This window comes from Salvelinus alpinus, chromosome 28, assembly GCF_045679555.1.
Source record: "Salvelinus alpinus chromosome 28, SLU_Salpinus.1, whole genome shotgun sequence".
Lineage (NCBI taxonomy): Eukaryota > Metazoa > Chordata > Actinopteri > Salmoniformes > Salmonidae > Salvelinus > Salvelinus alpinus.
Window position 1 is genome coordinate 28,686,547 of NC_092113.1, and position 12,996 is coordinate 28,699,542.

The 12,996-nt window shown below is 42.9% G+C and overlaps 1 protein-coding gene across 3 annotated transcripts in view; it reads right to left on the minus strand.

Annotated features, from left to right (window-relative positions):
- Positions 1 to 12,996, minus strand: part of LOC139557605 (membrane-associated guanylate kinase, WW and PDZ domain-containing protein 3-like) — a 309,886-nt gene that overhangs the window by 11,674 nt on the left and 285,216 nt on the right. For all 3 annotated transcript variants that reach the window (XM_071372623.1, XM_071372624.1, XM_071372625.1), the window contains 5 exons: positions 11,425 to 11,590; positions 4,154 to 4,185; positions 2,766 to 2,970; positions 2,404 to 2,498; positions 762 to 954 (listed from right to left, as the gene is read on the minus strand). In XM_071372623.1, the coding sequence (XP_071228724.1) occupies positions 762 to 954; positions 2,404 to 2,498; positions 2,766 to 2,970; positions 4,154 to 4,185; positions 11,425 to 11,590 (691 nt within the window). The remainder of the gene's footprint in view (positions 1 to 761; positions 955 to 2,403; positions 2,499 to 2,765; positions 2,971 to 4,153; positions 4,186 to 11,424; positions 11,591 to 12,996) is intronic.

The following is a 12,996-nucleotide window of genomic DNA, read 5'->3' on the forward strand; positions in this document are numbered from 1 at the left end:
CAGGCAATGGCATGTAGGATTTGATACGAGCAAGCCTCCAGTTGCCAGCTCACTTCTCGCCAGATATTTCCTGTCGGATTGCTGACTCGCCTCTCTAACCGGTAAGCTTTCTGCCGCCCCTTAAAGTTGTTTATAATGCTCAGTTTAGGCCACCACATTATTCATTTTAGGCTGTATCAATGTCATACTAGTGTTCATTTTAAAATGAACCCCACAATTACTGTATAGAAAGACTCACTGATGTGTGTTTGGCATATCTGAATTATGCACAGAATAGGAAATAAATATTTGGAAAGGAAATGTTTGTTAAGTCAATTCTGCCTCAGTCAATCTTTCATGAGTAGCCTATGTGTTTGTTTTCTTGAATCTTTGTCTTGTCAACTCATGCTTTGATTCCAACCTCAAAGAGTATATGATTGATGCTTAATTTCCTCCAGTACGATCATGTCTGTCATTCAAAGCAATTTCAAAAGTTCTCTCTCTTGTCATAGAAGCTTATTTTTTTGTGTAAACAAAGCTGCTGTATACTGCGTGGGCTTCAGTCTGTCAGAACAGAACAGCACTCATCTTGTTTTCTGTGTGCCATGGAAATCTTCTCCTCCGACTGAATCTGATTCTACAGCACTTCACACAATTATCAGCACTTTTAGAAGAGATGCATAAACACTCAAACACAAATTTCTCTTTATTTCTCAATCTTTCTCTCCTCTCAAAGCCAACTGCCTACTCACACTCACAGTCACACCCAGCCACCCACCTACCTGTATGTGCCAATTTCCTGCGGACTGTCAGCATGACCTGTCCGTTGCGGGCAGCGTTGGTCATCAGCTCCAGCACATGCTTGTGAGACTTGCCCTTGACTGGCACCCCGTCGATACACATGAGTTCATCACCTGCCCGAAGACGTCCGTCCTTCTCTGCCGCGCCCAGGGGCACGATAGCACCAATGTACACCTGGCACAGGGAGAGAGGCAGGTATGAGGACATTTATTTAAGACACTCAAACACAGGGGGATAACTTTAACCAGATATAGAGCCAGTTTCCCAGACCCAGATTAAAAAACATGATCAATGGAGGTAACCCATTTAAAGCACTATTAACTCTACTACTAGGCTTAACCTAGTTCCGGGAAAGCAGCCCACAGTGTGCCCAGAGTTTTAAAACGTCTTAGGGATAGCCCCCTTTTTTCAATTTTCACCTAAAATTACATACCAAATCTAGCTGCCTGTAGCTCAGGCCCTGAAGCAAGGATATGCATATTCTTGGTACCATTTGAAAGAAAACACTTTGAAGTTTGTGGAAATGTGAATTGAATGTAGGAGAATCAGACAGATAACTTGAAGTATGAGCGTTCTCCATGACAGTTAGTGTGAAGTCACCCAGGTACATTTGGGCAAATCGTGAAGCAGACATTTGCATTCATATTACATTTTTCTGCAAGAATATCGTCAAATCTGTATACTTGGACTTTTATTTAGCTTTTCCAGTATTAGTAGCCATATTATAAGCTCCACATTTGCAAAACAACCAGTTTTCATAACTTCATAATTCTGAATATTCTTATAATTTTTGTCCAAAAGGAAAAGGCATGCTGTCGCAAAAGGTTAGCACCTACATTTTGCGACAGACACAGGGTTTCCGGATACTTCCGTAAAGCCCAGCTCATTGGCTATCTAGCTAGGTTTGTTTGACCCCGATTGGTGCTTATTTGACAAAGTTAGTCGTTCAAGTAAAGACCGCCATCGGCGTGCCATGAAGGCGTCGCTCTCTGAACAAATATGGTGTCCTATAGGATATACTACACCCTTAATGATATAGTGAAGTCTTGTTACGTTCTAGGATCTCTGAGGAATACATACAAACGTGATTTGATTCGTTGAAACAATGTTTAGGGTGAGATTTTCACTGATTCCTTTCTTTGCAGATTGAACGAGTGGAAATACAAAATCGATCGTGCATGCTATATGGACCTTTTTAGGATATGAAAAATGATTTTATCTAACAAAACAACACTTCATGTTATCTCTGGGACCCTTTGGATGATAAATCAGAGCAAGATTTCATAATGTAAGTACACATTTCACCTTCAGAGGTGAATTTATCAAACCTATCGTGGTGAAAATGTGTTTTGTTGTTAAGAGCTCTCCTCAAACAATAGCATGGCATTTTTTCGCAGTAATACCTACTGTAAATTGGACAGTGCAGCTTTTTAACAAGACGTTAAGCTTTCAGCCGATATAAGACACTTATATGTAACGACATTTGTTGTTTCTCTAAAATCTGCGATCTTGACACAAGGCGCTGCATGATTTACAACTGTCCCGTTGATGGGACGCCGATGCCTAAGAAGTTTTAATGCTGGCTGAACCAGGATAGAGCAGTCTCTCTGGGTGAGTACTTACAGGCTGATCTGGCCCCTCTCCTCCTAAGACTCGGAAACCAAAGCCCGACTCCTGGTTCCTCTTGATGAAGACATCTAGGTCCTTGGTGTTGGGGGCTGGATAAACAGGGAAAGACAGGGAGAAGGACACACTGGGTTAACTCACTATTGCTAGTGAAGAATAGCCAGATACTGTGCAGTGGAATGATAAGACTTGGACAACCTGCTAAGTACTATCAGTCTGACAGGTGGAAAATGGGAACTACAGTATGATGTGCAGTCTCTTGTGACTGAACATTTAAAAGTACCAGCCAAGCAGAGTGTTGTGAGAGACTGGATAGAGACTGTCCGTCAGTCAGGTTAGAGGGGTTTGTGTATACTCACGTTTGCTGTCCAGCAGGGCCTTGGACTTGAGGTAGAGTTGTGAGGGGTCAGGCTTGGGGGAGGCTGAGTGGATGGTGTTGGGGGGGAAGGGAAGGGGCTGTGGGGCAGGGGGCAGGGCTGGCTCTGGGGTGCTGAGGGTCTCTGTGCTGGTTGTCATCTCCTTCTCCTTTCTCTCCTGCCTCTGCTGAGACATGGGAGCAGTGCACTGCAACACAACAAACAAGATGATTCAATTAAAACGATGTATTTTATTCATATCATGGTTTTAACATAGACAGTATACAATAACCTACAACTCAGACACTGAGGGTAATAGTGTTGGATTTAGGAAGACAGTTACTTTTCTTCTGTAACCCCAAACTACACTTAGGAGTTTTCCCCCTAGTGTCTACAGTGCTGGCCTTAACTCTACTAACACAGCCCCTTATAAAGCTGAATGATAATACTTCCACTGAGCCAAAGCCTTATATCTGGACTCAGTTATATATCTCAATATAAGTCTTTGTCTGCACTGATACTGAGCCGTGTACAAAGGCTTGTTGCTGACCCAGTAGACTCCTCTAGTCTGTTGTTCAGAGAAGGCAGCCCTCTAAAAATGTATCTGCTGGGCTCTAGGAACAGAACTGTTGAACATGGCAGCTTACACCACTGCTACATACTACAGTTACTACCAGCCAGGATGTTAAGTAGCTGTTTGCCAGGAGCACATTCACACACCCCAGTCAGCCTGTTGCCTCCAAAAATAACACCATTGTGTGTGTGTGTGTGTGTGTGTGTGTGTGTGTGTGTGTGTGTGTGTGTGTGTGTGTGTGTGTGTGTGTGTGTGTGTGTGTGTGTGTGTGTGTGTGTGTGTGTGTATGTTTGTGGCTCGCAACTCGTGTTAGCTCTTTGAATAATTGCTCTCTACAGCAGACGACTCCGCTTGCTGGTGGGGGAAAGAAACTAAGACAAAGTTATATCACGATTGTTTTAATAATTCATCTCCTGTCTGGTGTTTAAAAGCGCTGTGTTTCTGTCTCTGTTCCTAGACTCACTTGACACTTTCTACAGTATCTGTCCCAAATGGCACTTTTTCCCCCCTACACAGTGCACTACTTTTGACCAAAGCCCTATAGGCCCTGGTCAAAAGAAGTGCACTATATAGGGAATAGGGCGCCATTTGGGACGCACAGGCTCTCATTAGAATCCCCTGTAGTGGCCAAGGGGAGAGAGTCTCTGAGAGAGGAGAGAGTGAGGAGAGTGTCTCTGTGAGAGAGGAGAGAGTCTCTGTTAGAGAGGAGAGTGAGGAGAGAGTGAGTAGAGAGAGGAGAGAGTGTGAGAGAGGACAGCAGGAGGAGGAGAGGAGAGGAGAAGGAGCAGGGTAATTAAAAGCATTTCTTTTAACTTACAGGTTTCAGAGACTTCACGGGAGATGTCTGACCTGGGGGCGGAGAGAGGGAGAGAGATAAAAAAAATAGAAAGATGACTCAATACAGTAGAAGAAGAGCATTTACTATGGAGGACAGGTTCCCGTGCCATATTGGGTGACTGGGTTATTGTGATGGAGGTTTGATAGATTATTATACATCTCTGTTTCCCCACACCATTGACCCTGCTCTGCTGTAAAACAGTACATTCTCAATCATCATACAAGATGACTGTTTCCCCTAGACACACACTCTGCCCTACATAATGAGTGGTAACCATGACAGCCCCATACATCTCTATATCCTCTCCCTATTCTCCTCTCTGATACTAAACACCAGCAGGATCATGGTTCAACTTGACCAGTAGGTGGTACTATGCTCAAGCAGCAGCGTGAGAATAATCTCTGACGTCAACACAGAGAAACAGACTAAGGGAAGAGGGATGAGATGTGCCTCACCAAGGGTTAACCTTGTCATTTATTCTCCACACCTGTTGCTACCATTCCACAGTAAGACACTCCATTCAAATAATCAGCATTAGACCTTCCACCCTCATCGAAAGAAGCCCATTGACCATGAAAAGAAGCCCAGTGACCATTAAAAGAAGCCCAGTGACCATCAAAAGAAGCCCAGTGGTGTATATCTGTATGACGCACCAAAAATACGAACAGTCTTGATGAAAATGTAATCAGGTAACAATAAAGTAAATTTATTTATGTGCATAATTGTCATTTTATCCACTGTACTATGTTTTGTTTATGCATATATGTGTATAGATGATGTAATGCATTCTAGATGACGCCTGTACCATTTTTGACTAGGATTGTTTTTAGTTTCTCAAAACTCAATTTAGGTGGTCCACAATGTGTATTATTGTATCATTGTGGAGGGACACTTTAATAAAATGTTCTAACTCTTACACAACACACAGGTAGCAGTCACTGGTCAGCACCTTTTCATTGACCATGGTGACAATTCCCATAGGTATTACCAGTACCGCCTAGGGCAAGCACCATTATTGCACAGCGGAAGCACCCTTGAGTGAGCTGGATAGTGCTTGGGGCCAACTCAGCAGGCAAGTTCCTGTTCTCCCTCTCTATGGCTGTCAGTGGTGGAGAGCTGCTGTTACCCCCTGGTCATAGACCCAAGGTTCTATACCTCAGCCCCTAGGTGACCTCCTGATGACCCTGCCAGCCCCTCCACCAGTCTCCCCTCATTCTCCCATGGAGGAGTCAACAGTATAACGTGATCCTGCTCCCTCCCCCAGGCCTCCTCAGGACAAACACTTCACAGTACAGGAGTCAGGAGTCAGGAGTCAGGAGTCAGGAGTCAGGAGTCAGGAGTTGGCACACAACATCTCTGGCTGAACATACTGCTTCTTGACTCATTAGAATTGTTCGGTTTTTAAACAACTAATGGACCGACATCAGTTCAATTACTTTTTTATTTATTTATTTATTTAACCTTTATTTAACCAGGTAGGCAAATTGAGAACACGTTCTCATTTACAATTGCGACCTGGCCAAGATAAAGCAAAGCAGTTCGACACATACAACAACACATAGTTACACATGGAGTAAAACAAACATATAGTCAATAATACAGTGAAAAAAAATAAGTCTATATACAATGTGAGCAAGTGAGGTGAGATAAGGGAGGTGAAGGCAAACAAAATATATATATAACTAAATAGAAATATAAAAAAGGCCAAGGTGGTGAAGTAAATACAATATAGCAAGTAAAAAAAAACACTGGAATGGTTGGTTTGCAGTGGAAGAAAGTGCAAAGTAGAGACAGAAATAATGGGGTGCAAAGGAGCAAAATAAATTAATAAATAAATACAGTAGGTAAAGAGGTAGTTGTTTGGGCTAAATTGTAGATGGGTTATGTACAGGTGCAGTAATCTATGAGCTGCTCTGACAGCTGGTGCTTAAAGCTAGTGAGGGAGATAGGTGTTTCCAGTTTCAGAGATTTTTGTAGTTCGTTCCAGTCATTGGCAGCAGAGAACTGGAAGGAGAGGCGTCCAAAGGAAGAATTGGTTTTGGGGGTGACTAGAGAGATATACCTGCTGGAGCGCGTGCTACAGGTAGGTGCTGCTATGGTGACCAGCGAGCTGAGATAAGGGGGGACTTTACCTAGCAGGGTCTTGTAGATGACCTGGAACCAGTGGGTTTGGCGACGAGTATGAAGCGAGGGCCAGCCAACGAGAGTGTACAGGTCGCAGTGGTGGGTAGTATATGGGGCTTTGGTGACAAAACGGATGGCACTGTGATAGACTGCATCCAATTTATTGAGTAGGGTTTTGGAGGCTATTTTGTAAATGACATCACCGAAGTCGAGGATTGGTAGGATGGTCAGTTTTACAAGGGTATGTTTGGCAGCATGAGTAAAGGATGCTTTGTTGCGGAATAGGAAGCCAATTCTAGATTTGACTTTGGATTGGAGATGTTTGATGTGGGTCTGGAAGGAGAGTTTACAGTCTAACCAGACACCTAGGTATTTGTAGTTGTCCACATATTCTAAGTCAGAGCCGTCCAAAGTAGTGATGTTGGACAGGCGGGCAGGAGCAGGCAGCGATCGGTTGAAGAGCATGCATTTGGTTTTACTTGTATTTAAGAGCAGTTGGAGGCCACGGAAGGAGAGTTGTATGGCATTGAAGCTCGCCTGGAGGGTTGTTAACACAGTGTCAAAAGAAGGGCCAGAAGTATACAGAATAGTGTCGTCTGCGTAGAGGTGGATCAGAGAATCACCAGCAGCAAGAGCGACATCATTGATGTAAACAGAGAAGAGAGTCGGTCCAAGAATTGAACCCTGTGGCACCCCCATAGAGACTGCCAGAGGCCCGGACAACAGACCCTCCGATTTGACACACTGAACTCGATCAGAGAAGTAGTTGGTGAACCAGGCGAGGCAATCATTAGAGAAACCAAGGCTGTCGAGTCTGCCAATGAGGATGTGGTGATTGACAGAGTCAAAAGCCTTGGCCAGGTCAATGAATACGGCTGCACAGTATTGTTTCCTATCGATGGCGGTTACGATATCGTTTATGACCTTGAGCGTGGCTGAGGTGCACCCATGACCAGCTCTGAAACCAGATTGCATAGCGGAGAAGGTGTGGTGTGATTCGAAATGGTCGGTAATCTGTTTGTTGACTTGGCTTTCGAAGACCTTAGAAAGGCAGGGTAGGATAGATATAGGTCTGTAGCAGTTAGGGTCAAGGGTGTCCCCCCCTTTGAAGAGGGGGATAACCGCAGCTGCTTTCCAATCTTTGGGGATCTCAGACGACACGAAAGAGAGGTTGAAGAGGCTAGTAATAGGGGTGGCAACAATTTCAGCAGATAGTTTTAGAAAGAAAGGGTCCAGATTATCTAGCCCGGCTGATTTGTAAGGGTCCAGATTTTGCAGCTCATTAAGAACATCAGCTGACTGTATTTGGGAGAAAGAGAAATGGGGAAGGCTTGGGCGAGTAGCAGAGGGGAGGGCAGTGCTGTTGTCCGGGGTAGGGGTAGCCAGGTGGAAAGCATGGCCAGCCGTAGAAAAATGCTTATTGAAATTCTCAATTATAGTGGATTTGTCGGTGGTGACAGTGTTTCCTATCTTCAGAGCGGTTGGAAGCTGGGAGGAGGTGTTCTTATTCTCCATGGACTTTACGGTGTCCCAGAACTTTTTTGAATTTGTGTTGCAGGAAGCAAATTTCTGCTTGAAAAAGCTAGCCTTGGCTGTTCTAACTGCCTGTGTATATTGGTTTCTGGCTTCCCTGAAAGGTTGCATATCACGGGGGCTGTTCGATGCTAATGCAGAACGCCATAGGATGTTTTTCTGTTGGTTAAGGGCAGTCAGGTCAGGAGAGAACCAAGGGCTATATCTGTTCCTGGTTCTAAATTTCTTGAATGGGGCATGCTTATTCAAGATGGTGAGGAAGGCATTTTTAAAAAATGACCAGGCATCCTCTACTGACGGGATGAGATCAATATCCTTCCAGGATACCCCGGCCAGGTCGATTAGAAAGGCCTGCTCGCTGAAGTGTTTCAGGGAGCGTTTGACAGTGATGAGTGGAGGTCGTTTGACCGCTGACCCATTACGGATGCAGGCAATGAGGCAGTGATCGCTGAGATCTTGGTTGAAAACAGCAGAGGTGTATTTGGAGGGCAAGTTTGTTAGGATGATATCTATGAGGGTACCCGTGTTTACGGAATTGGGGTGGTACCTGGTAGGTTCATTGATAATTTGTGTGAGATTGAGGGCATCAAGCTTAGATTGTAGGGTGGCTGGGGTGTTGAGCATGTTCAAATTTAGGTCGCCTAGCAGCACGAGCTCTGAAGATAGATGGGGGGAAATCAGTTCACATATAGTGTCCAGAGCACAGCTGGGGGCAGAGGGTGGTCTATAGCAGGCGGCAACGGTGAGAGACTTGTTTTTAGAGAGGTGGATTTTTAAAAGTAGAAGTTCAAATTGTTTGGGAACAGACCTGGATAGTATAACAGAACTCTGCAGGCAGTCTTTGCAGTAGATTGCAACACCGCCCCCTTTGGCCGTTCTATCTTGTCTGAAAATCTTGTAATTGGGGATGAAAATGTCTGAATTTTTGGTGGTCTTGAGCTCAATGTGCAGTTTCTGTAGAAATAAATCAGATCAAGCCTGAATTGTGCGATGTATTATGAAGTTGTAGTTTCCAACAGCCCAATATTCTACATGTTCAGCTCAGAAAACGTGGTAATTAACCACAATGACCATAACCCCTTCCGCTCTCGCTTAAATTTGTCCGGTCTGTGCAGAAAAAGACATGGGGACTGAGGGAAGAGAGAACGCTGGATGGAGAGAGATAGAAAGCAGTTGCTTCGTGAGCCTGAAAATACATGATCTAAGTGATTGATAGTTGGTATTCAGCAATCATAAAAGTAATTATTTACTTTGAAGCACTACTAAAGTAGTGATTTTGTCAGATGGTATAGACAGCTGCTATATAGAGATGACTTGGAATGAAATAATAAAGTCATCAAATAAAACAAATATTGAATTAAAGTAAAGCAATGTAAATAAATGATTGTTAATAAGTGGTAATCAGTAATGGCCAGTCACTACTATTATGGGACTTTTATTAATATTTTCTTTCTGTGTTCTTACATCATTTCAACCCACATAATGCATTTCATGTCTAAAATGTTTTACCAAAACCGAACCGACCTCTAATCACTCAGCACAATTAGGAATCTTCAGAGCACACGTCATTAGGTGAACATACTGTATCTTCACCATTACTCACCACTTCACAAAATGATAAGATAACTACTAGTGCTGGGAAATGCCAGGTACCTCAAAATACAAGATCATCGATACAATATGCATTGTGATTCTCACTATTCTATATGCATTGTGATTCTCACTATTCTATATGCATTGCGATTCTCACTATTCTATATGCATTGTGATTCTCACTATTCTATATGCATTGTGATTCTCACTATTCTATATGCATTGTGATTCTCACTATTCTATATGCATTGCGATTCTCACTATTCTATATGTATTGCGATTCTCACTATTCTATATGCATTGTGATTCTCACTATTCTATATGCATTGTGATTCTCACTATTCTATATGCATTGCGATTCTCATTATTCTATATGCATTGCGATTCTCACTATTCTATATGCATTGCGATTCTCACTATTCTATATGTATTGCGATTCTCACTATTCTATATGCATTGCGATTCTCACTATTCTATATGCATTGCGATTCTCACTATTCTATATGCATTGCGATTCTCACTATTCTATATGCATTGCGATTGTCACTATTCTATATGCATTGCGATTCTCACTATTCTATATGCATTGTGATTCTTGCATTGCGATTCTCACTATTCTATATGCATTGCGATTCTCACTATTCTATATGTATTGTGATTCTCACTATTCTATATGTATTGTGATTCTCACTATTCTATATGTATTGCGATTCTCACTATTCTATATGCATTGTGATTCTCACTATTCTATATGTATTGTGATTCTCACTATTCTATATGTATTGCGATTCTCACTATTCTATATGTATTGTGATTCTCACTATTCTATATGCATTGTGATTCTCACTATTCTATATGTGTTGCGATTCTCACTATTCTATATGTATTGCGATTCTCACTATTCTATATGTATTGCGATTCTCACTATTCTATATGCATTGCGATTAGATACTGTGATTTTATTGCGATTCGATGTTCCAATACGAGAGTCATGAGAAAATGAGCTTTGATCAGCCATGGAAAAAGTGCTAAAAAAACTAATTGGCTCCATATTTAAAAAGAAGATGGAGAACAAGCTATGAATACTGGAATTTGGCAGGTACAGAAAATTGCCAAAAATATTGCAATATTGTCAAAACGATACGATATATCGTCAAAAATAATATAGCACATTTTATCCCCCCATCATGAATCACTACCTAGCCAAACACTACAGTTGTCTGAATATATCTTTCACTAGCAAACCTTTCTCCTCCTCCCTCTCTTACTCCCCCCTCCTCTCCTCTCCTCCTCCTCCCCCCTCCTCTCCTCTCCGGTCAAGGTGCAGAGGTGCAAATGGGAAATGGATAGTGGATCGATAGTGGGATAGACTAGAGCATGAAATTGCTTTATTAAACGGTGGGTGGCTCTGGGGCTGGCTTCTGGGAGGGCCGGCTGCTGAGGAGCTGAACGGCCATCTAACATACTTCCTCTAGGAACTACTATATAGACTACGGTGGAAGTAATCAGTTTGGTCTGGCAGCTCCTCTGAACACAGGTATGTTGACTGGGATGAAGGCGTGCACTGCCACCCTCCTATCATAACAACGCTGATTACCAAGGCCTAGGGCAGTAGTTCCCAACCAGGGGTAGGACACCGACTGTAGGAGTACTTGGCCTATCCACGGGGGTACTTGAGAAGACCCATGAGACCATCGGCCTACTGGTAAAATTAACATGAAGGGGTACTCCGGGCAGAGCAAAATTCCGTTGGTTGTACAGTAACTGAAAAAGGTTGGGAACCACTGGTCTACGGCAAGCCCATAAACTAGTGCATAGAGGAAGAAGTTTTGTGATACACATCTTAGCGATACTCTTATGACTGTCTCAACTGAACACCAGAAATGAACTTGCTCAAGGCGTACACTGTCTAGTATAGACTGAGGGAAAGTGCATATTGCATAGGGGAAACAGCTGTAATGCAGAGCTTTATAATATCATAACGGATATGTCTGTCTCACCTCCTCTGAGAACTAGAACGTTGACCTCGCTCCCCACAGGCAGGTCTTTGAGGATGTCCACCACCTGGGAGTGGCTCATTGTCTGGACGTTGTGACGGTTGATCTCCTTGATTACATCCCCCTTCAGCAGGCCACGGCACCACTGGGCATCTAGGATCATCTTCACCTGGGATTACATTAGTTAGGTTACATTACATTTGATTACATTATATTGGATTTGTTTAACCTATATTAAATGAGATGAAAGTACATTCGGTAAATCTTTACTGTAGGCTTCCTTATATACACCATTCATCAAGTTGTTACAACACCTACTACTACATAAGGCTTTATACAGAGGTGTTCTCTAGCTCAGTGGTTTACTAACTTCTTGACCCTCGACCTGGTTGGTTCAAAGCTTGTGACCCCCGCGCACAATCACTGCACAAATGTAGCTCGTCATTACAGCCATAAACGGTCACGCATTTTCAAAACGCAAGATACAGAAATTGTATATATAGAAACGCAGAAACACCTGCATTTTGAGATGAAAGTCATTCATGTTAGTGGTCCATACTAACTAGGGATATCATGTCACACTGTCCCTTCTCTGGAGTCCAGAGCAAGCAGGATCATACGGCCTACCTGTATGGAGCAGGGGTTGCAGGATCATACGGCCTACCTGTATGCAGCAGGGGTTGCAGGATCATACGGCCTACCTGTATGCAGCAGGGGTTGCAGGATCGGATGGAAAGCATGATCTGTCTGTAGCATTCTTCTTTCTCGTAATTCATTGCCAGAATGTTACATCTTCATCCCATAAGTATTGAAGGTAGTGCGATGTTACAGGTATCTTTAGAGACATGCAGTACCACCACCGAGGCATCTATATAATTATAACCCACCCAAACTAGGCCTATCTGAAGTATGAAAATGATCAATGAAATCACCAGGTAGCCTATATGTGGCAAAGATGCGTCCATAGCAATGTAGTTAGGCTACTCTATTTTTGCCAGGCAAAACCGGAGATAATTAAACCAGTGCTTTCTGATCACTAACCTGGATATGTGCGCCCGCCTTTGCGCACAAATGCTGTTGACTGCTCATTGGTCAACAGTCAAAACGCACAACTTTTTGGTTCTGAAGCACTAATAAGATGTTTTTGAAACAAGAATTTGGTGCCATGCCATAGGCTTATGTTAGTGACAAGATCGAATAAGCAAAGGTATAAATATAAAATACAAATGGTAGGCTATATGTAGCCTATTAAAATATGTATGAAAAATATGTGTTTTTCTCCATTCAGTTTCACACTCGCAACCCCCCAAAACCTCATTGCACTATCTCACCCGACATGTGTTGATTGACAGTTTGCTGGTCCAATCAGAGGGCTGAGTGTTTCACTAGCCAATCTGTTTTTTTGCAAGTGATATACTGTCTCTGGCTGCGTGGAGAGTAATCCACAGATTGTGCAACAAAATGAGTGACAAAACATTACAAAACAAAAGTTGAGTCAAAGTCGAGTCCCAAGTCTTGAGGCTCCAAGTCCAAGTCAAGTCATTTTATTTTCTATCGAGTTTCAAGTCATCAAAT